The sequence below is a fragment of the Barbatula barbatula genome (genome assembly GCF_947034865.1).
Source record: "Barbatula barbatula genome assembly, chromosome: 8".
NCBI classification, from domain to species: domain Eukaryota; kingdom Metazoa; phylum Chordata; class Actinopteri; order Cypriniformes; family Nemacheilidae; genus Barbatula; species Barbatula barbatula.
In genome coordinates this window covers 18,218,867-18,244,100 of record NC_136771.1, presented here as the reverse complement: position 1 = coordinate 18,244,100, position 25,234 = coordinate 18,218,867, and the positions used below count along the sequence as shown (strand labels likewise).

The window sequence follows — 25,234 nt, the reverse complement described above, 5'->3', positions numbered from 1 at the left end:
TTTATATGAAGTGTATGAGGAGGATTTGATTTGAAGACCTGGTAGATTTATGAAAACTTTTTAATATTCATATTATTAGATGTTTTAAGCACATTAAAGTATCTTTGTTGTGTGTGCGCGAGTCATTGTGAATAGGCCTGGCAGGATTACCATAGTGAGGTCCTCCTTTCTCTGGCTTTGTGTGATTGCTGGCCCGTGACTGACGAGGCATTTCCCCCACGTAGAGACACGGAGGTGTGTGTGTGTGTGTGTGAGAGAGCGAATAAGAGAGAAGGGGGGCATCAGGATTAAAGGCAATGTTTCCTGTTTATTTTACTTGGGGTCCTCAGGGATGTTTGGGGGCCATTTTCGCAATGTGTAAAATAAAAAGCACGCACACACAAATGCATGAAATATATGGGGGTTTTTTACACAAATTTCTATTAATACATGTAAAATTTTAAATTGTATGTAATAGTGTGACTGTAAGTGTGCACTTGCAAGTGTAATTGTTGTGTTGCAAGTGTCTTAGTAGTACATGTTACTCTCAAAGAACAACACGAATCTGGGATCTGTAATTGGTGACCCTGGTCAGCAGAAGTGTGTTGTTTCTCTCATCACTTGGGACTTTTGGTTACTCTGTATGTGTGTGTATGTGTGTGTGCGCTGTATTATAATAATGTGTGTGTTGGTGTGCAGCTGTGTATGGCTGTCGTAACTGTCTCTACGTCTCTTGAGAATGAGCTAAAAAAGGTCAAATTAAGGGAGTGGGTCTCTTGTGTTATGCAAACACGCACTTGTATGTATATTGTATTGAAGCTTTATTTAATGCTGTGTTTATCATTTTACTTTTGTCTTTTTTTCTCATGTGCTGATCGTTTTGTTTTTGCAGAACATGTAAATGATGGAGCGAAAAAGACCAGTTGGGTTGTTTCAGAAAAGGATAAAGAGGTAAGGTTATTAAATGCTAAATGAACAAACGGATTATACCGTCAAAATATAATTTTCTATTTTAAATGTATGTATATGTTTAAGTTTCTAATTCTTAGGTGATGTTACTATTGTGTGTTTGTGAGTAGGCTCAGATCTATAATAAAGGGGTTGGCCCAACGCCGAGGCGTCTGTCAAACCGTTACTACACTAACAAATCTGTCACATGTCACAACTGCAGCAAGATCGGCCACCTCTCCAAAAACTGCCCCACACCGAAGGTATTTCATTATCCTCTGTTTACTGTCATTAATAACACTACATCCACTTGCCCAACTGTTAAGCTTTCCTTTTCATTTAGTGCATATTATTACACCGTAACAGCCAACATTAATAAAAGTGCATTACAAATATAATCTCTTCCAGTGTTATGAAACTTTGAGGGACGATTGAGACGGATTTCCTATAGCTATGTTAGTTTGATATGAAACATATAGGCAGTTTCATCGGACACACGCGCCTGGCCCGAAGTTAACTTCCGGTCTGTGTTTGGTTATAATATAATATTATTATTTATATTAAATGTATACTAATATTGATTTTTATTCATATTTAATTGTATATGAATTGTATTGTATTAAAGTAAATTAATCTACTAACAGTAAAAGATTCTTTGCGGAGGTCTACAGGGATTTTAAGTGATAGTTCACCCAAAAATAAACATTCTGTCATCATTTACTCAACCTCTTGTCCTCTCAAACCTGTTTGACGTTCTCTCCTCCGCAGAACACAAAAGAAGATATGTTGAAGAATGCCGGTAACAGTGCTATTCGGTGACCCAACTTTCTTCAAAATATCTTCTTTTGTGTTCTGCGCAAGAAATAAAACTCATAAAAGTTTGAAATGACAAGAAAGTGAGTAAATGATGACACAATTTAAATTTTTGCGGGAACCATCACTTCTTTTTTGCCACATAACTCATATTCCTGTTGCTGCCTCTGAAACCGTCTATAGAGAACGTACATTATATTTAAACTAGATACAAGGTTAATCTTAAATTTGTATCTTTATCTGTGTTTGTAGGTTCAACTCTTTCTGTCATCAAAACATTAAAAACGTAATCCACTACATTGCTTTTTAGTACGAAACATTTATTAGTTAATATAACATTGTTTATGATAGAAGAAGACTTGGTTGCCGATCAGCAATGGTATAGTGGATTGTAGCTTGTATAAACTAAGCTTACAAGTGTGCAAAATGTTTCTCAAAACTCAATATAAATGTGAGAATGGTTCCTTTCTGTATTATTATTGTGCCATTTGCAAATTGTGATTTTTTTTTTTTAGAATAATTGAACAGAATTGTTTCAATCCCTTGACATGGACATTGTTCTAGGAAAATGATTGAACCTTCTTGGTAAAACTAGATGGTGTTAAAAGACGGCACAAAAGAAAGAAATGACATTTATTGTTGTAGTAATTGTAGGTTCATCGGCACATTGAAGTGGCTGAATTGTGCCTGTTGTGACTTGTCAGGTTATGTGTGTGTTTTTGCGAGCAGAAGGTGCCGTGCTGCTCATTATGTGGGCATCGGGGACACTTAGCGCGGACCTGTCCGGAACGTCACTGTTCAAACTGCCGGCGGCCCGGCCACACCTACAACAACTGTCTGGAGAAAGCTTACTGGCATAAACGCTGCCATCGCTGTGGAATGTCCGGCCACTTCATTGATGTGAGTATTGCCCTGTGTGTGTATGTTGGGGTGTAGATTCTAAAAGATGTTTGTGTGAAATAGAAAGTGTTTATTAAACTGTATAGTGTTGCTTTGTGTGCGTGTGTGTATCTCCTGGGCCATTCCTTCTCTCATTAAGACAGACGCTTCACAGGCTGTGAGTGGGACACACGCTCCACTCGTCACCCCCCAACAACAACCCCACAGAGAGAGACACAGAAACGGGGGGGTGGAAAAGAGAAACAAGTCAAAATGTGACTTTCAGAAACAGCAGATGAAATGGTGAAATGATAGAGCTTGTTAAAGCAATGGTTGAAGTCAGCAAAGTCCCTCACCCCTCAGAAGCTAGCTGATGTTTCTTCAACGTTCATCTTCTGGTGTCTTGTGATTTGGGAACAGTTTCAGTATAATTTTCGCACTTTTAATTGATACAAAATTAGCCCCGTTCATGCATAACATGCTGACAAACAAACCCATTTAGGTCTGCACAATATTCCAGTGCATTGTGTTATTCGATATAGGAAGTCGTTCTGAATGTTAATTCTGTAACGTCTGGTCACATTAAGTGTAGTCATTATGCCCATTATCTGCTTGAGACTTGTTGTTGTTTGTTGATCTTATTTGTGTATTAAAGAAGGAAAAGGCTTTCCTGGTTGATCTTTGCAACTGGTTTACTTACAAACTTTCTTCAGAAGCCAACACGCGTTTTAATTGTGCTTTAAATCAAGTATTACTCCTGACTAGATAGCTTCTGTATGGGACTTGTCAATGAACTCTGAAACTTAGTCAAATCTGTCAGGCCTGACAGGAAAGCGTTAACTTTCCAATGTCTGATTTGCTGAAACATGCTTATTCATGCTATATGTACAGTTACGTAGTTAGTTATTTCTATGTTGAACATTAGGACTAAAAAGTATTACAAAATTTGATTTGAAACCGTTTATAAAGATCTTATTTTATTTAACAAATATATGAATATATATTTAATAACATGATTTTCAGTTTTAAATATTTATTTTAAAAAAAGTATTATACTAATCGTCAAAAGTTTATGGTCAGTTACTATATATTATTAATCTTTTTTTTGCTAATTTTAACACAAATGGAACAATGAGATACTGTTGTGACAAATAAAATAAATAAATAAAGAATTTTAGCAAATTCAAAGTAAACTAAACTGGGATTTCAAAAATCTTCTGCCATTTTATCGACCAGATTCTTGATCTATGCTTGGACCATTTGGCTGTTCTTTAAAAAAAATAGGCAGCACATTTTTGTGTGCAAAGAAATATAACAATGAAGCATAAGCCTTTAGATTTAGATCGAAACGAAGTCCTCTTAAACTTCTATGTATGTAAGCTTTTAAAAAGATATTGTCTTATATTGTCAAATATATATATATATATATATATATATATACTCCATTACCTCATCCAGCATATTCTTCTCTTGCGCTCTCTCTCTCTCTCTCTCTCTCTCTCTCTCTCCTTTCTCTCTCTATATATATATATATTTGCAACTCTTATTTGAGGCCTCTGTAACACAACTTGATCATTTCTTTTTGTGTCAGACAATAATAGTGATCAAGAGTGATCACATGTTCCCATGCCATTATAAAGAGTAATGTTGTAATGAGTGGGAAAATTCAGGCTGTTGGTATCGGGCAGTATGGAGATGGGTTTTTAATAGCTTCATTGCTGTAACATCTTGTCACAGCGAGTGCAGGAAAGGCAAGCAGATTCTTAAAGGGTTCTTGAATGTTTCCTTCAATACAGTCAGCAGGAGAAGCCTACAGGGGGTGGTAAAGCCTCTCTCACTCTCTGCTCGGCTCTCAGGTGGGGTTCAATGAAAAGCTTACTGCGTAAATGAGTCCGGCTGCTGTGCACTCAGCAGTTTCAATTTCCAGTTAGATGTAGGGAAAGGAAGGCCAAAGGCATTAACCATACTCGCTTGTTATCCGTTGAGATGGCTCTCTTGTCTCATGTCTTTTGTTCTTTTCTCATCCATGTCTTTACATCTCGTCTCATCTGTCATCTTTTCTTGTTTAAAAAGGTTTCCTCTGCCTTCTCAAATATTGTCTTTTCATTTGCTGTCTTAACAGTAAAACATTAAGTCGTAGGAACTGAAAAAAGCGTCACAGTTTTTGGGGCCCATTTTATCTTCTCAATTTCCTCAGTCAGTTTTTCTTTGTTTATTAGAAACTGCAATGTGATTCCTTTTTTAAACTATGTGGTATTATATATTTTAGCCAATAAGATTCCAGGAAAAACGGCACAAATGTTTTGCATGTATAGGTTTTGTGGTTCTTTGTCTCGCAATGAGAATGTTCTCACTTCTTTGCTTTTATTTTAACAGGCCTGTACAGAAATCTGGAGACAGTACCATCAAACGGTAAGCTTCTTGTCTCAGTGTGTCTGCTTATTCATATTTATGTAAACAATTTAAACACATCCAGAATTAGCTTGAGGGAATTCTGGATGACAAACTGTGTTAAGCAAGAAAATGTGACAATAGCAGAAACGTTTAAAATGTCAAGGGTGTGAAACATTTGACTCCTTAGTAGTATTTGTACAGGATGACAAGGGTAATTGGATTAGTTGTAGTTACATTTAAATGTAAATAACCTGTTATATATGTTATTTTGCTGATAATGTTGCACTTACATGTAACACGCATGTATATGAGACACGAGGAGGGGAGTTTTCCTACAAACATTACATAAGCAGTGGTTTAACTATAGTGCCGATAGTTTTTTGTTTTAATGTACGGTTAATACATTTTAAAAGGGATAATTCATAATTTTTTCACCTTCTTGTCATTTCAAACCTGTAAGACTTTCTTCTTCTGCAGAACACAAAAGAAAATATTTAGAAACATTTTGTTAACCGGGACCCATTCACTTTGTGTCCATAGAGTAGAAGTGAATGGGTGCTGGCTTTCTTCAAAATATCTTCTTTTGTGTTTGGCAGAAAGAAGTCATACGTGTTTGGAATAACACATGGGTGAGTCGATGAGAACAGAATATTTCTGTTTAGGTGAACTATCACTTTACCTATACAAAGTGCTGCTTTGATAACCAGCCTCCGTGTCTACGACTCAGAAGAAAAGTTCATACGCTTGGTTTTAAAAGTCTTCAGGACATCATCTTCGAAAACGGGACTTAGAATGACGTGATTTGTTTATATGTAAATTGTATTGAGTTTCAAAGTATTTGAGTGTGTGTTTGTGTGTGTTTTGTCACAGAACAATCTGAAAGTAGTTAATTGGCAAAGTCAGTGAGCAATTTCTCCCCAAAGATCCAGCGGGGTGAGAAGGCATGTGACAGTCACACACGCAGCTAAACGTCAAGGGGTGCGCAGAAACATCTGCACGCGCGCACACACATCCGCGCAGACTCGTGGAATATAGATCTCAGCCTAAGAGAAAAGAGCAGGTTGTTTGTCAATTAAAAGACGTGATAAAGCATGAAATGGCCTGCCAGCATCGCACTGCGGCGAGCAGTCACTCGACCCGTCACACACACACACACACAGTCTAATTAGCTTGCCTGCCTAATGAAAAGGCCAGATCGTTAGCGCTAGCCTAGCGCGCGGGGTGGCGGAGTGGAGAGAGAGGGAAAAAAGAAATGAAAATGCGCCTCTCGGGCTGTTAAGAGGAGTTTGGAGGGGTAAACGTAGTTCCAAAATTCGTTCTTACTCTGTCTTTCTCATCAATACTGTAAGTTCCCCGTGATCAAATGATAAAGTTTTTAGCTAAGGTTTTTACTATACTGATAGAACTAAAGTCAGATGTCATTTAGTGCTTCAGATACCTTTGTGAGGTCGTTCTTAAAGTTTGCAAGGCATTTTTTATATTTTTAAACCACGATATCCATCGTCAGATAAGTGACGTTTTAGAATTGTCACCTCCATAACAGTACATATAATTCATAAATGGGCACATTTAAATTTAAATAAAAAAAACATTTTGTGGTCTTTGAAGAGCCATCCCTTCTCCATTTCTCGGGTGTAATTGTTTCTTGTTTGTGCATTGTTATTCACTGAAATCCTACAAAGTATATCGTCTCTCAAAAACGGTGTCCTTTTTCTCACATCCATAACTCATGTTTATTTACCTTTTTTAAATAGAAAACTTGTGCATAGACTGACATTTTTCTGATGTTTAAACACTGTCAAAAGGGGTTGGGTCAAATATAAAGAGAATGTTCAGAATTCTCACAATGTTCAGTTATCATCTCACATCCATAGAGCTGGAATTACCCAAATATCATTGTGGCACCTCACAGACAATTACCATAGTTGTTTCCTTTAAAATGTTATAGTTATTGAAATCATAAATAATGGATAATGCCTTGATTGTTTGTAGGAGAAACAATATTAATTTAATTTATTGAGTTTACAGTCATAATAACTGTCCAGCTAAAGGAAATCCTGAACATATTAAGATTGGAGATTTGCATGCCAGAAAAATGCATTTATTCAAAGGAAATAAAAGGTATTCTTAAACGTATGGGGATATTCAGTAAATATAATGATATTCATTAAACTAGGAATTGCTAAAATATTTCTCTTCAATATTTTAAAACAAATGTAATCACTAATATCTGTAAAAGCATGAATATTTACTTCATTTTCCAGTAAATGAATACTAAAGCAAATGTCCATCAAGGTCAAATTATTGTTTTGGTATTGCCATGGTTGGATTTCCTCCACCCTGTGTTGTGTGGCTGACATTTGGGAGCTCTTTTGATTCTGTGGGGTTTTTAAGAGTGTACCATAGCGTGTGATGGTTTCCTCCAGACCCGTTTGGTTCTGCTGGGCTGAGTCCATCTGCTAGTGTATTTACACACCTCATCCTCTGGGTCCTGCCCTGGTTCTGTTTGTGTGTTTAGGTACTTAAATTGATTCACCCTCAACAGACGGTCTTTAAGGCCTTTAAACTATCCCGGAGTCTGGAGGGCTCAAAGTTAAATACAGTACAGATACCGTGTGTGTGTGTGTGTGTGTGTCGTGCTTTGGGAGCTCTGGCCTGTCGCCCTATGCTAGGCCCAGTCAGGTGTGAAAAGGCATTCTGTCAGACCAGTCCCTTTCTACTGGGTCTGTCTATCGTGGGTGTGTGTGTGTGAGTGGGGGGGGGGTTAGGCCTGCACCTGTCTTCACTAACAAACAACCACTCAACTCATGAGTTTGCCACAAAGCCCAGAGGAGACGCAAAGAGAAAAAAGTTTGAATGTTCACAGAAGCTAAGCAAAGAGTGAAAGTTTTACAAAGCAGATGTGTCGTACAGTAACACAAAGAGAGGAATTGAGAGAAGAGGCACAAGCAGAAAAAGTTGTTTAGACGTCTGGGCCGTATTTTCAGCTGGGTGCCGTTCTTGACCCGAACACAAACTGGTCTCCACATCGTGAACTCTTAGGGCCTGAGTTAACACATAAATGACATCCTTTATTCAGGAATACAGATTTGTACATTCCCATTGGACAGAAACGAACACATTTTTCATAGTGTTTGGTGTATTTATCTGCACGCTACAGAGCATTTATGTTTTGGTTCAGATATGACACGCCTGGTGGGCATACGGATTCAAAGCATTTTAAGAGGATATTGGTGAGCAATTAGCATTTTTAAACTACTTTTTAAAATCCCTGCCCTCCTCAAACTGATCAGCCTGGTAATCCGTTACACAGTAATGAAAATAAATTGAATTTACTTGCATAAGTGACATGTATAAGGAACGTACAGTCTAAAGGCTCAAAGCGATCAACATGCACCATGAGTCGTTCTTTTATAGGAGAAAGTTTAAGAAAAGGCAAATTATATCAGAGAAAAACCTGTATAATTAAATCAAATGGTTTTGACTTCGGTTTGTCATTTCTAACACTGAAATGCCAAACGATACACATATCTGATGTTAAAATCATTGTTAACAGGAAGTATTACTGTGTCTTACGTGTTTGCAATATATATTTAGGAAACGGATAGTTTACATTTATTATTCATTATGCTCTCAGAAGATGGAAAGATCTGAAATCAGTCTGCACAAAGGTGTAAATAAATAGAGAGCAAATAATTTGTGTGAAGATTGTCTATACATGACTATCTACTGACGATTAAGAGACACTTCAGCTGTAAAAGCCCTTATATCAGTGGTTCTCAAGCTGGGGGCCTTTGCCCCTCTGGGGTGCCCCAAGATGGATCCAGGGGGCACAGACTTTTTGGAATTCTATGAATTATGATAGAAATGTATCAAACATCAGAAAAATAAGACAACCAACCAAAAGAGTTGATGTTCCAGGGTTGTATAACTTGAATTTGTTTTTGTTGAAAATTCTAAGATTAAGATTATAAGTCTTTATTTGGGGGCCGCAAAGCAGTGCACGAAGGGGGCCTTGCAACAAAAACGTTTCAGAACGTCTGCTTTATATACTTAAGCATGACCAAAAGATAATTTACATTTAAATAATATAAAAAACACACATTTGGCATTTTCTTTTATCTTTGTCGAAGTATCCACCATTTGCTTAGATTACAGCTTTACACACACTCTGAACATTCATTCAACATCATTTTAGCTTTATGTTATTAAATGATCATTTGTGTACAGATTCAAATGTGTTTGATTATTAGAAAACCTTTTTAGTTTGCTTTTTAAGTTTGGTGACATTTTGTCAGAATGTAAAGATCTCTTCACTGTATTCTGATGTGTTTGAAGAAGAGAGTCTCTAAGAGAAAGCCAGAGAGGCTGTCAGACGGACTTTATTTAGAGGTTGTGTATTGATTTGACTCCCAAAGGAACAGTTCAGTGAAATGTCAAAGTGTAGCTCTAGGATAAAGCTGTTCATGAATCATGTGATAAACTGACAGTCTGCTCTTTATTAGACATGATGGATGTTGAGGAGATCTGATTGAATTCATTGAGATACTGTTTTTCAGAACTATATCTATATTTCGCAGATTATATGTTAGTGCATGTAAGACAATTCCGAAAAGAGTATGGTTTCATAGCGCCACCTAGGGGGGAAATATTTGTCTTTTTCAGTCTTGTGGCAGAAATGTAAAACAATCGTATGCATTACATCATTTTGTTTAACTGTACAGTGTGTGCAACATATTGCATGTTTTTTTAACTTCAGTAATATTTGTACAGTATTACGTATGTTCAGCATTGCCATGGAACAGAATATTAGAGTTCATAGAGTGTTCAGGGAGTTTCCTAGAAAACAATGCAATTTTTTTGCATTTAAATCAACAATTTGATTTCTCATGATAAAACCTTAAAGAATCACAGGCAACATAGACATTAACATTGTCATTCCAAATCTGTATGAAACACAGAAAATATATTTTAAAGACGTTTAGTAATCCAACAATGTTGGACCCCATTGACTACCGATTTTTGGATAGAAAGACACATTTTGGACATTTCTCGAAATATCGTATTCGTCTTGTGTTTTCGTCTCATGGGTTTTAAAGTACATAAGTGTGAATAAATGATGACTCTTTTTTTTGTACTTAAAGGTGTATGTTCCTTAAAATATTTTTTTTACACTTGTGCACGCACACACACACTTTCTGGTTATCTTTTGGAGGACGGGCACAGAGAGACTGTGTGCCACTGCATGACAGACCAGGGGTCGATAGCATTATAAGTTGTGTGTAAGACCGCACAACTGTGTGTTTGTCTCCACATTTGAGTTACAAACATAGTAAATTGTATTTGTTACACAAGGATGAGTGAGTATGTGCATTCCATGAAAACCTGGTAGCTAGAAAATTCTACATTTTTCTACATATTCCAAGTGAGATATCGGGATTTAGGAAATGATGAGCAACAATTTGTTTTATTACCCCTGGCGTTTGATGAAATAAAACCGATCATTTTTGAAAGCTAAATAAGATGGCAGCTTCAGGATTCGGATTTGGAGCTTCTGGATGCCACTTGCTTTACTATCATTTAGCGTTCCCTATTTTTTTCCCATCTCTCTCCCCCTTTAAAGGGGGTTCCCTTGAGTTTTCTATAACATATGCAAAAAGCACCTCAAATCTCCCCCCTCTCCCTAATCCACTAAGTACACAAAGACTGTTTACACTGTGTGCGCATGTTTGAATTGTGATTGCACTGGAAACAGTTTGAATTTGATGTGGGTTTAAGGATTAAGGTTGTGTCCGTCTGTAGCCAAGGTGCAAAATACTGTTGCCAGGACATGCTGTGTGTGTAAGTGTGATTTATTTGCTTATATAACTGATTCGGTGTTGCTCAGGAAGGGCATATTTTGAAAGAGGCATAGGGCACTTTGAAAAAATAAAATCTGAATTATAGGTAAGTTATGAAACGAACATGCACAGAATGACTGTGATTGGCTGACGGTCATTATGATAATGGCCAATGTGTCATGTTTGCAACCAGTTCTTAAAAATTGGTATGGAAATTGCCTTGAAATGTTACAAGCATCACCACTGTCTGTCACTCCTGAATCCCAATGACTCGAAACAGTTTTTAGCTAGCACTCAACTCCGTTCAATTAGAGGTGCATCTCTGTGTCTGTGACCTTCATTACACTTGCAGTGTTTACCAGAGGATTTGACGATTAATGATCCGTAAAGAAGGTGACAGCCAAACAACACTTCGTGTAAAATGAAAGTACATGAAATATGCTTGTTCTTTATTACTGTAGTTCTTTTGTACGTGAAAATGAGCAGAAATGCCTAAACCTGACTACTTTGTTAGTTGCATAGTTTTAACGAAACGTTTTGAATAAAATAAAGGGTAACAATAGTTGTTGCGTTAGGGAAAGTTGAACAGTGATCTCATTTAATCTAGTTAAAAATGTTAATAAAAATATTATTAAAAAATAAAAGCATGTAATGTAAAATGGAGATTTTATTTGTTATGTGCACATGATGTCAGTGGCAGGCTCAGACATTCTACAGCAGTACAATATAAATAAGAGTATTGTGATAAAAAACAAGGTTATAAAATACAAAGAATATTTGTTTGAGCTTTTCCTAAATACATGTACATATGTGTATTACTGTTGTGTTGCTTCAAAGGGTTTCTGAACTTGTTTTCTTTGCTGTATTTGAGGTCTGAAAAAATACAGAGCATATCCAGTTTCTCCAGTTTTCATTTTTTCAAATACATTCAAATTCAAACAATATTTTAATTAGAAATTTGGGAGAAATAATGTTAGTCGTTCACAAAATAAAACAAACCGATAATATAACCTAAACACATACCTATAGATAAAATGGTCTTTGAAATGGTCTCTTTTCTGCGGCTGTATATTAGTCTGTGTGAAAGTAAAGTGCAGATGCTTCAACAGAACCGAATAGAGTAGAGTTGAATAGAACACATTTCGTAACAGCTTGGTTTACAACACACATTCGAACATCAACACACATGCAAGAAATATATATTGTACTGTTACCTATTACAACATATCTGCCTATCAATATATCTATATCAGTTTCTTTGTTGTTGCATTGTTTGTTCACACATGCACATCTTATATAGTATGGAAAATAAAGTAAAGGTGCAGTTGTAGTGTAGATAAATGTTTATGTTAATTCCACATCTATACATCTGGACACTAAAACCAGTCAAAACTAGCACGGGCGATAGCTGAAAAAAACATTGTATGGGTCAAAATGATCTATGTTTCTTTAATGTCAAAATACATATAGGATATAATGTAAATATCATGTTCCATGAAGATATGCTGTAAATATCCTATCATAAATACATAAAAACTTTATTTTTGTGAGAAATATGCTATGCTAAGGGCTTCATTTGGATAACTTTAAAGTCCGAGTGAAATAAAAAATTACAATATTGCAACGTTTATTGTAGATAGTTTATCAATGTGACTCATTCTCTTTTTAAAAATCGTGTCCCCTCATAAATTTTGGTTAAAATCTGAAAATGCACTTCCATCCTGTGATGACTATCCATCTTAGAGCATCCGTTTACCCCTCCCTTTCAACTATCTTTTTTTATACATCCAATCAAATCACAGAGAAAGACAAAAGCCACACCCACTATTTTTCTCATTAGAATTCCATTTCACTCGGAAATACGTCAAAATACGGTTTTAAAAACGTTCGCAATTTCCAGTTCACGGAGACTTTAAAAGCGATTATCTCAGTATTTCAATTTTTTTTGCAACCCTCAGATTCCAGACTTTTAAATAGATGCAACTCGACCAAATGTTGTCCAATCCTAACAAATCATACAATAATGGAAAGCTTATTTATTCAGATGATGTATACATTTTTTAAAATGTACCCATAAAACTGGTTCTGTTGTCCTGGGTCACATATATGTCCTATTACAAAATTATTCAAATTTAGTTAAGCATTTTTTTTTCAATAATCAAACAGATTTTTTTTTCACAATGTTTATCACTCTTTACCACACATTTTACAAATTTAAGTGCTCCGAAATCCAAAATATTAGACCACAGATGCTGTTCAGGAAACATCTGAAATCGTTTTATATGATGAAAGCTCATCTCACTGCTGTCAATGCTTGTCAGAGTGGGATATGTTCAGCATTACTGTAAAACTCCAAACATAATGCACTTCAAAATAGCGTAAGCCGATATCTCCGGGTTTTAATTTGTTTTACTCATAAATTAGGATGTTGATAATAGATGTAAAAAGGCAAACACTGTACGCCGGTCGCATCGGGCTGCGACAAGAGACAATAGAAGTCATTAGAACTCATTACAATTTTACATTTTGTTTGCAATTGACGCGGCCAAGTGTCGTGTCGCGCCGCGCAAGTCGTGTCCGGTGTAGACACGGTGAAACTCTACATTTTCCTGAAAAGCCTGTGTGGTGCAATTTATTTTAACAAATGCAGTATTCCTATGAGCGTGTGTGTGTATGTGTGTGTGTGTGAATACTCTCCTTGACTCTTGGCCCTGTAACACAAGCGTATCAGAGGCCACCCTCTGCCCCGATAATCCTTTCAGATAGAGGTGATACACACACACTAAAGAGAGGTAATTAATAAGACCACAGAGCGGCTCTTATGCTCAGAGCAATAGGTGGGGGGGGTCGTCATCTTCTCGTTTTTCTTTTTGTTCCCCGTTAGTTTTCCTCCCTTTTTCACACCAAGTGCGATAACATGAGCTCAAGGTCAGGAGAGGGGGCACGGTGTGTGCTTGATGAAGGGAGGGTCGTTCCACAAACTAATTTGCATGACATATCAGCAAAGATGAAAGAAAGTGTGGGGCTGAAGTAAAATAGAAAGACTGGTAAAGGTCTAGAGAGCGACAGAGGTCAGAATGTATTTAATAATAAAGATTAAGAGACAAAGAAGGAGGATGCTCGAGAAACACAGGAGAGAAGTTTAAAACACATTTTGAATAGCCGGCTTTGGAAAATATGATGGACACAGTTTCTATACAGCTAGAAGGGTTAGGAATCGAGAACCTTTGTTTTTGTTGTCATTGTCGGATAGGAAATGTAGAACAGACTGGAAGTGACTGAGGAGAAGAGATGGGAACGGGTCGGGATCGGAAAAAAGAGGCCTAAAGCCAGGACGTGAACTTGGCTTGAAAACCTTGGCATTCTTCATGTCAAACTGGAAGTGAAGCAAGAACTGTGTATTAAAGAATCATATATGGAATCAGAATCGGAACAAGACTTTTAGAATCTCTTGCATTAGGGGCTTAGTTAGTAGCGATGAAATATATATATATATTCTCAACAGTACAGGTAAATAAACCAATAGAACATAAATACGGATGTACACATTTTTAGGAAAATAATCCCAACAAACGGACATTTAAGCAGATTGTAACATATACTCGTATGAACTCCTTTGAAAAAGAAACTGGATATAAATGTGTGGTTAACTCTGTAAAACTTAAACCTCTATAATCTTTGCTGTTACTTTAAATGGTTGTTACTCAACCAACTGGTTGAATCCTCTTTCTAAAACATTCTATTAAGTACTTTATTTAGAACTTTAGTTTTGGTAATTCTGCACAGTACCTCTCTCTGCTCAGTGTCTGATATCCTGAAACAAAAATATCGCCAAATACAGGGGAAGCATTTTTTCTGGGCACTAGTTCAGTGTCGGTCTGCTCTGCATCCATTTCTCCCGTCTCCACACTGCAAGCCCCGCAAGTAATGTGACCAAGCACACGCGCCACCGCCACACAAGACAACTCGTTTTATTTTCTCGCATAGAAAATGGCATATATCTCTTAGAATGGATGTCTTGTCACGTCCATGAATGCACTTGTTTCTTTGATATAATCACAACATTTTGCCATCATGTAATCGCATAGCCAGACATCGCGATATGATTATTCGTGCAGCACTAATTGAAATACAAACTTAATTGTTTTACAATATGACGTCTGTTTAATCCTGTTGGTTGAGCTGCCAACATGTGAACTTTGTCAGGATATATAATGGAAGCATTGGTAGCAGCCCCCCCGCCCTGGCAAACAGTATTCAAACGGTGGCGAGGAACACAGAACCCAAAATCTCTAATATTCATTTTGAGAAAGAAGCGTAAACGCAACAACATCTTTGTCAAGATTCAATTAAATCTTTGTAAGTTGTGGTTCACAAAATAACGAATGTTATTGAAAATTTCAGTTTTTATTTACATTTTGTTTTAGAATATTGTGTATTTTACTGTATATCGTTTTGTATTGCGAGGTGAGTGCCAACCATATTGCTAAAAGCACAGTAGCATGTATCTTTGCGTCGAAAACAGACTACTACCACAACAGACTTGTAAGTCTGAAGGGAAAAGTGTATCTTGTTTAAAATGAACTAAAAACAAACACACGCATCTGAGGAATTTGTGAATGTCTGTGTGGTAAAAGGTTTAGCTGCCAATGGTCTGCGGTTCTGACACCTCACAGAAATGTTTGAATAAGACTTTAGCTGCATGCTGGAGTGTTTAGCGTCAAGATAAAAAGTGAATGATGATTGGATACACTTGCTCTACATCTGTCTTTTCTCATGCATTATATCAAAGGTGAAATTAACATATTACTATGAATGGGGAGGGATTGCACTGCTCAATATGGCCGCTCCAGTAAAAAGAGCCAATCGTCAATCGGTAAATCATCAGTCTGGAACTAGGCTTCCCACAGGCGCTTGCCATTCTGTGCGTATGCGCAGTAACCGAAGCGCCTTAAAGGGATTTTAGTGTAATTTAAGTTTAGAAGCCAATGTACATGTCAGGTTTAATTATTTATTGGAAATATCTGTACTTGCTTTGATTAAAATAGCGTCCCGGAGACGTTACAAACATGGCCGCCAAATGTGACAATTTCTGTCAATTGACTTTGATTATACGAATAACGTAAAGAATTATGATACAAATTACAAATTTTATACTCTCCATGGTTATCTGTTCATCTATCGCTAGTCTTTAGTTATGTCTCAGGCCTCTCATTTGATGCAAGTCTGCATTTTGCACACCTCTTTCACTACCGTGAGTTTAATGGTCCAGTTTATGATATTTGATATTTAGCGGCATCGAGTGGTGAGGTTCTGAATTGCAACCAACGGCTCACTCCACCCTTCCCTTTCGAAGCACTACGGTGGCTGTCATAGTAATAAGTAAATAGTAAATATTTTGTTTATTTGCAGAAGGAGATAACATATTTACAAACATATCTACATGCTCTGTCGAGCAGTTTGTCCGTTAGGGGTACAGTAGAAACAACATGGCGAAAGGGGACCCGCAGTGTATTTAGGTTAGAAATAGCTCCTTCTAAGGTAATAAAACAAAACGCTTCATTGTGTAAGGTCTTTATACACTCCTGAAGACATAGTTATGTATATTATATTGATTTTTCGTCAATAGATCGTCCAAAAATGACACACTGGACCTTAAAATTTGACACTTAGGGTCGCTCATTCTAACCCTAAGTATGAGCGATTGTAATAGCGATGCTTGCTGGTGGGATGCACCAATAATGGACAGCAAATGGTGATAGCTGTTGTAGGTTGAGTGCTTTGGGTTCAGGGGGTTATAGCGAGTAAGTGTTGGAGAGAGAGAAGGGTGAGCGTCTGGGGGGTAACCGGTGGTGCCTTTGTGATGGAGATGGAGCAGAGTCTCCAGCGCTGGCCTGATAATGACCAGCGCTTCTAATAGCATTCACCCCTCCACCCTTTATCCACTCAAGCGGAAAACAGACAGAAAAAGAGAGAGAGTGCAGAATGGAGGAAGATATGTTTAAAATATGACGTGGTGGGACCGTGTGTGTCCTGGCTTATTGAAAATGCGCGTGTATGACTCGACGCCCCCTTGAGGCGACATTAAAAGACAATACGTGTGTAGTTTTCAGACACGCACACACCCGCATGCAAACACGCTCACGCCAGTCAGCTTACCTTCTTTATCGTGCTTTATTTACGGAGGCCGATGAAGCGTGAAACGCCTTCGGGCTCCCTGGGACCAGATGGAGAAACGCACACACATACGCGCACTCCAAAGGCGGCCTTATCAGCAGCGCATTACTGGGATTTATTGATACCCTCGGTAATCACTCCCTTATATCACCTCAAAGAAAAGAAAAATATACAGATTATATGAATGTCTGCGAGAAAGAGTGGGAGGAGGAGACGGACAGGCTGATGAAAGAAAGAAAGAGAGAACGGGGGGTCATCATTCACTAGCGAAATGGGAGATGTTAGTGAGGGTTCGTATTAACAGAACACATTGAAAGAAAGTGAGTGAAGTCGAGTATACAAACACTGGTAGTCTGTATGAAGAGTATACAAAGGGTGCGTCATTCTGACTATGGGGCGTTCGTTCAGTTGATGTGAACGGTGTTGTAGTGGTGTATGTTTTTGAAGGACCACGACCCTTGTTGCGGGCGAATTTATTTCCGCTTTGATTGGAGGGTTATGGACCTGTTTGACTCTCTTGACTGCAGTATAATGTCAAACACCAGATGCTCGTGCTACAAATAGACATCGACTCTCTTTGGCGGAACTGTGTTGGACCAAAGCATATAACACAGAATAGAATGTAGCTTTACTAGAATATACTGTAATGATAAAGAATTTTTTTTTTCAAAAATGAAATGATCATTTTATTATCTGTTTCTGTAGATCACACCCGGACCCATCTGTGAATCCCAGAATCTAGATGCCTGCAAAACACCTGCCTACTGTTATAACTGCTCTAAGAAAGGACACTATGGTTTTGTGAGTTGTGTCTTTGTTTGGTTCTTTCAAAATGAACTTGTGAAATCAATAGTAAAGGACTGGTAACATTTTTGTCTTATGAGTACAAGAGCATTAAGATGTTACGTCCTCTAGACGTTATAAAACCTTGGGAGACGAAAAGATGAGTTGATATATTGATTTAGAGTTAGTTCAGTATAAAAATGAATTGATTCAAAACTCTGAATGTTTCATTTCTGTCATCCCTCTAAAATGGTTACTGAAGTCGCAGTGTGTTTTAGCGAAAGTATAGAATATTACTTTTTATGTATGGAATTGTTACATTGGTGAATATAAAAGAAAATGTCATTCTGGTATAGACGGTTCCATCAGACGCACAACCCTGGCCCGAAGTTAACTTCCGGCCTGTGTTTGTTTATCGGTCTGTTAGTGGCTAATAATATAACAATTTATATTTTATTTAAAATGAATGTATGTATGAATCATTTTTATTAAATAAACAATTTGTTGACGGTTCCTCTACTGGTAAGCCAAGATAATAGTTGCAATTTGCTAATGTAATTTATTTTTGATTGTTATTTCTTTTTCTTGCTATGCAAAATAATCTATACATTTGGCCATAAAAGCGTAAATGCGCAGTAACGTTAATGTTGTTGCTTTGAGACAGTGTATAGGAAATAAGTTTTGTTTTTAAGCAGTTTTTTACGAGAGTGATGTTTGGTTAATATTACGGTTCCTTGAATTAATAAAGTTAAACATAAAAAATGTTAAATAAAAATAAATATGGTAAATATTGAATATCATTAAAAGCTAATATGCATAAAGGGAGTGTTATTATAGCTCAGCCTTTACCCATTCAGTTCTGTCATCTTCTGTCACGTTTTGTGTTCTGTAATGATCTGTGGCTTTCCATGTGTGGTGTGTGTATTCTGCAGGAATGTCCTGAGAGAAGAATGTATAACGGGACGTATCCAACTTTGCCCTTTGTTTCTTACTACGACCAGACAAGAGACATCAAGTGCCGGGAGCACAGACTAAAAAAGAAGGCCAAAGGTTTGTGAAATTCTCTCTGTTGTCATTTTTATTAACCCGTATCCAAACTTAATTTAGTGTACACTCATTGTCTTTGGGGTCTCTTGAGCGAGTAGATGGCTGCAGAGCTCCATTATTTGCTCTTTGAGCAACTGAAAGATATCTTTTGACAAGTTTTTTCAGTTGGATTCATATCTACAGTGCAATCCGGAAAGTATTCACAGCGCTTCACTTTTTCCCAATTTTGTCATGTTAAAGCCTTATTCCAAAATGGATTCAATTGATTATTTTCCCAAATTTCTACAAACAATACCCCATAATGACAATGTGAAAGAAGTTTGTTCACAGAATGAAGTATTCACAGCCTTTGCTCAATACTTTGCTGAAGCACCTTTGACACCAATTACAGCCTCAAGTCTTTTTGAGTAAGATGCTACAAGCTTGTCACACCTATTTTTGGGCAGTTCCTCCCATTCGTCTTTGCAAGATCTCTCAAGCTCAATCAGGTTGGATGGGGAGCGTTGGTCCATTGCCATTTTCAGATCTCTCCAGAGATGTTCAATCGAGTTCAAGTCTGGGCTCTGGCTGGGCCACTCAAGGACATTCTCAGAGTTGTCCTGTAGCCACTCCTTTGTTATCTTGGCTGATCCTGACTACTCTCCCAGTTCCTGCCGCTGAAAAACATCCCCACAGCATGATGCTGCCACCACCATGCTTCACTGTAGGGATGGTATTGGCCAGGTGATGAGCAATGCCTGATTTCCTCCAGAAATGACGCTTGCCATTCAGGCCAAAGAGTTCACTTGGAGTTCACATGCTGGAGCTCTGTCAGAGTGAATTTCCGGTTGTAATGATGTGAATTTCACGCACGAATGATGCAAGTAAACTCAAAATGTTCAAGCGCTCAACTACACGCGAATAGCGCGATTAACCGAGTTTGGTGTGAACACTCTATAAGGCCCTTCTCCCCCGATCTCTCACTTTGGCCGCGTGGCCAGCTCCAGGAAGAGTCCTGATGGTTCCAAAATTCTTTCATTTACGGATGATGGAGGCCACTGAGCTGATTGGGACCTTCAATGCTGCAGAAATGTTTCTGTACCCTTCCCCATATCTGTGCCTTGATGCAATCCTGTCTCGGGGGTCTACAGACAATTCTTTGGACTTCATGGCTTGGTTTGTGCTCTGACATGCACTTTCGTTTTTTATTTAAAAAAAAAATCCTTCTTTCACGTTGTCATTAGGGTATTGTTCGTAGAATTGTGAGGAAAATAATTAATTGAATGCATTTTGGAGTAAGGCTGTAACAAGACAAAAAAGTGAAGTGCTTTGGATACTTTCCGGATGCACTGTACATATTAGGGGTTGCACGAACTGGTCGACAAGTCAACATCATTGCTCTGATTTTGACACTGTACCTTTAAGAAGAGGCTAATACATATATTGACTTTGTTCTAAAGTCATATGCTGTAACAAACAAACTCGACACATCTGTTTGTTGTTTCGTCTATAGTACACATGACTCTTTTATTTGACTCGTAAATGTCAGGAGAGTTTGGTCTATACAAACACTTCAGATCTGAAGTAACATTAAGCTCCTGTAGAGATCCACCTGCTGCTCTTTTACTGCACAGCCCCGCTACCTCAGACTTTAAAATAGTTTTATTTTATTTTAGTTGTTGTTGCTCTTGTGCAATAGTCACAATTATAACAATACAAATTACAAGTACATTTTTTGTCAAACCTGAACAAGATGTTACAAAGAAAAAAGTTGAGTCAAGTATATTACATATTGAGTACCAATACGCGACACACGAACATCAGAATTCAACAGCAACGTCAAATGCATCACAATGCAACAACAAATGAGCAAATAAAACAGTAACAAATTAGAAATCTGTATAAAAAAACAGTAAATGGTGATCTCATACAGTCTTGTGTATGCATCTATGCAGGCAGTAGTCAAGTTCAAACAGCATACCTTCTACAGAACGGGTTTTTGCAGGTTTTGCACATCACTTTGGTTTTCCAAACCTGTTCGCGTGAACAGAGGTAGCGTCTATTCCTGGGAGTTGCTTCTGTTTGTGATGTGGAAGCTTAATTTTCCAAATTTGTCGTCACATCCTTTCATCTCTCTCTCTCTCTCTCTCTCTCTCTCTCTCTCTCTCTCTCTCTCTCTCTCTCTCTCTCTCCTCTCTCTCTCTCTCTCTCTCTCTCTCTCTCTCTCTCTCTCTCCTCTCTCTCTCTCTCTCTCTCTCTCTCTCTCTCTCTCTCTGTCTGTCTGTCTGTCTGTCTGTGTGTTTGAGCATGATGATTTTGCATTTTAGCGTTGTTGGAAGTGTACCACTTCATTTCTGTCTGTGTGTCTGATTTTGAGGATGTATTTTGTCCATTTTCTAAGCACCATGAGTGTGACGTTTTTAACAGTTACATAAATTCAAGATATAATTTAATTTTGTATTATTTGTAGCCATGGAAAGTCTTGACCACTGTACAAAGTATCATGCCATTTGGACAAAGATCACTTTTTCTATTTTATTTAAGCAAACGACATATGCGAGTCAAAAAACCCTGAAGAGGGTTAAAGGCTAAATAGGGATAAGACTTATAACAGCTTAAGTACAGTACTTTATACTGGACTGCTGTAGACTAAACTACAATGTAGCTAACTATTCTTACATAATATTTTGTGTAACACGGCCAGATGCAGTGTGAAAATGTGGAGCAATGTCCCAAATATTTAATAAGTTTAGTTGTTAACAGTCGGCAAACAAAAAGCACACATTGCATTACAGAGTTTAGATGATGAGAAGTCAGAGAGCAGCGTATACAGACTATTTTGTTAAAGTGTATCATCCAGTCAGAATTTAGCAAAGTCATGTTTTAAAGCAGCTTCACAGAAAAGCATGCCTTACAGTCATAAATGCGTAAATGTCATGCCAGATGTATGACTTGCTTTCTTCATTAAAAAATATCCTGGCCTTTAATAGCTTTGTGATGCCATTTCACGGAGTCCATGTTTTTAATGCTTTAAAACTGCACATGCATACATGATATATGTAATCCATGATACTCCAGTAAATTGATAACTGTCCTTGGAACTGATGGATTTTTGTAAAAAATATTATTAGTAAAATAATACGTAAAGCATCATTATTACTTTCATATAGAAAACAGTTGAATTGCCAGCAAAATAATTCATGGCTTTGGTGATGTGTCTCTCTTACAGAACTGCAGGATGCTGGATTGATTGATTTGCCAGATGAGGGTGCTGGGTCCTCCACTCCTCAGCCACCCACAAAGAAACAGAAAACCAACTACCAACAGTCACTGTTCCGTACCCCCAGTCAAACAAACAACCCAAATTCACAGAAGAGACGCATCGCGCACACACCCAAACACCATCCCCAACTCCAAAGCACACCTTCGAATATGAAACAGGCCCCACAAACACCAAGGACATGGGGCAAAAACACCCCTCACAGCGCATTCACACCCCAAGAACACAGCCAGAAGAAAGCCAAGAGAAAGAAAAAGAAAAAAAAAGCAGCTGTTATAGAGGAAGATGCCGCCTTTCCTAGAGGGTGCGCTCACGCTAATATGAATGTCATATCACCCTGGACAGCCAATAAGCCAGGTGTGCTCTTCGGAAAGAAAAATAACAAGAAAACCGAGAGCCAGACGAAAAAGAAGGAAAGGATATGGAGGAAGAGGCAAAAGAATGCAGCGAGAGACGATGCCACGTATGCTCCCGACAATCTTTTTACGATCAAACAAAGGCGAAGCAGATAGAGTTGTGTTGCATGTGGGAGCCGTGTGCATGTCACATGCACGTGTGGTCGTGAGTCAGTGAGAAGTGAAATACTTCAGATTTGTGTCACCCCCTACTGGCTATTTTAGGTCTGTTTTGAACCGCCTTCCTCCATGCACATGTTTTAGGGCCCGTTTATTTTTAGTCGCTTCAAGAATTTAGAAACATACTGAAGCACATCAGACCTTTTCCCAGATGTCAAATTGTGCTTTGATATTCCAGAATAGACCACCTTTTTTAATAACACACAGTTAACAAATGAAGCAAATCAGTGCATGTTTATATTCTAAATTCCCTCTGAAGAGTTTGTTGCTGAGAAAGTATCATTAATGTTTAGTAATGTAAAGGTCGGCTGGAACGGAATTGTTTGGTGGTGTGCAGATGCCAAGCTTACAAAACAGTGGTTGATTTTGAAACTGTTTAATTGAATGTTTAAAACACATCTGGGATTTTAGTAGCAGAGAAAGTTTTGCTTGTACATGAGGAGTTTGTCGAGTTTTCTATTATCTTGTGTACATGCTGATTTCTGTCATTTCCCGATTAAAGCTGATTTGTTTTGAGATCCTGTTTGTGCTTCTCCTTTACATAAAATGTCTTGTATTCCCCATTGTTTGTATTTATTAAGAATTATTTTGATGAAGCAATTAATGACTTTTCTGCTCCATGGATGTCTGGTGTCCTGGCGAATGCATTGTGCAGATGTAAATAAAAATAAAATAAAAATCTGTTAAACTAAGTACCGGAGCAAATTGTGTCTCGCTTTCAGACAAAAATGTGCTCTAAGCCCCCACCTTCCCTCTTACTTTCTCTTTCCCATGATTATCTTCTTGAGTACCAGGTGTTCTGTTTAAGGCTGTTCGTCTGTAAAGACACAAAGTGGCAAACAGCTGGTTAAGTGGTTAAATCTTTGTCATTTCCTTCCTTTACCAATTTTTTCACGTTATAGGAACTCAAATCTTTTTTTTATCCTATAAAATTCCTCTTTTTGGTTTTCACTGATGTTGTTGAAGACTCAATATGTGACATCGTATTGCGTCTGTTAGATTATTTCAAGTGGTCTGTGTGTAATGTTCTGCTCCACAGGACCGTCTCTTCACAGACATTAATGTGGAAGCGTCTGCCATCAGGCTTTTACTGTCCGACAACATTTTTCAACAGTAAATCGTGGGGAAATGATTTTGTAGGCCAAATCTAAATCCCCAAATGCCAAACATTGCAGTCGAGCTTAAATAGAGAAAGAAAAAAGATTTGTAGACAGTGTCAACTTGAGGGTCTCCCAGAGCTTGGCAGAGATGAAAGAGCGTCCTGCCACGATTGACACTGAGCTCTGTTGTGAGTCAGGCGAGATGCTTGCTTGCCGTGCTTCACACTGATTTTCTCTGACCAACTCCTTAGAAATGATTAATGGTGAATTTAACTGGCATAGCTGCCACAACACATTCCTAGCAATGTGTCATAAGACTCGACTCAACATGGAGCTTTCACAATAGATCTACATCCACTTATTTGTAAGTAATGAACTAAGTGTTGCTGTCTGTCTGTTGACCGTTTCACCGACATTTTCCCTTTGAGGAAGAAATTCTTCTATAAAGAATGTTCAGATGAACAAGTGTAGGCATATTTGTGTTGGCTTTGAATGGAGCGTGTCTGCAGTTTTCTCTCACAACTGTGATTATTATTTAAATGATCAAGAAATGACCTTTTTGTCCTTTTGTTCCCTCAGGGGTCCTTTGAGAAATGCATTTGGTCTGTCTGGTGCGCATATAGGAATGTCTATGATTCTGGTATATTTAATCATAACACAAATGCAGTAGGTACTAAAGATGATGTCCATCTTTCTCTAGACTTGTTGCTGATCCTACTTGTGAATATGGCTTTAGACACTTTTTGTTGGCTCGCTGACAACATTTGTAGGTCTCTGGATAAAAGCGTATGCATGTAAACAATGAAAACATGTTATTTTACTGAATTTTTCTGCACCCCAACAGCTGGAATATTAGTATAGACGGTTTCATCTTAAAGTCACAGTGAAATAAAAAATGACCATTCTTATTTTTCAATGAAATATTCCAGCATTTATAGTACATAGCTTATCGATGTGAGTCATTTCCTTTTTAAATTCATGTACCGTCATAGTCTTCAATTAAAATCTGAAAATGCACTTCCGCCCTGAAATGACGTAAATTAGACTGCTTGGCCGGAGCATCCGTTTAACTCCTCCCCTTCAACTGTCAGCCTGCTGCCACCTTCATTTCAAAATCAATGCAAACGCTGTCTTTACACGTCCAATCAATTCGCAGTGAAAACGCAAGCCACGCCCACTACTTTTCCCCTTTGAAATTCCTTTTCACTCGGAAATGTGTCAGAATACGGAAGTAAAAACGATCACAACTTCCGGTTCACTGCTACTTTTAACAACATAAACAAACGCTACTGCGCATGCACACTTTTGTGACCCCCTCAACTGAACTTCCGGTACACATTCACAAACAATAGAGTGCCTCTAGACTATTTCCGATAACAATCAAAAGAAACCGAGAAGAACTGTTGCTTGGCTAAACTTGTCTCTCCAATAATTTGAATT

The 25,234-nt window shown here is 37.8% G+C and overlaps 1 protein-coding gene across 3 annotated transcripts in view; it reads left to right on the top strand.

The window, feature by feature from the left end:
• zcchc7 (zinc finger, CCHC domain containing 7) overlaps window positions 1–23,373 on the top strand; it is a 55,626-nt gene extending 32,253 nt beyond the window's left edge. For all 3 annotated transcript variants that reach the window (XM_079463006.1, XM_079463007.1, XM_079463008.1), the window contains exons 3-9: window positions 872–930; window positions 1,059–1,190; window positions 2,470–2,640; window positions 4,996–5,031; window positions 17,736–17,831; window positions 18,746–18,863; window positions 22,069–23,373. In XM_079463006.1, the coding sequence (XP_079319132.1) occupies window positions 872–930; window positions 1,059–1,190; window positions 2,470–2,640; window positions 4,996–5,031; window positions 17,736–17,831; window positions 18,746–18,863; window positions 22,069–22,631 (1,175 nt within the window). In that variant the 3' untranslated portion in view covers window positions 22,632–23,373. The remainder of the gene's footprint in view (window positions 1–871; window positions 931–1,058; window positions 1,191–2,469; window positions 2,641–4,995; window positions 5,032–17,735; window positions 17,832–18,745; window positions 18,864–22,068) is intronic.
• The last annotated feature ends 1,861 nt before the right edge of the window (window positions 23,374–25,234 follow it).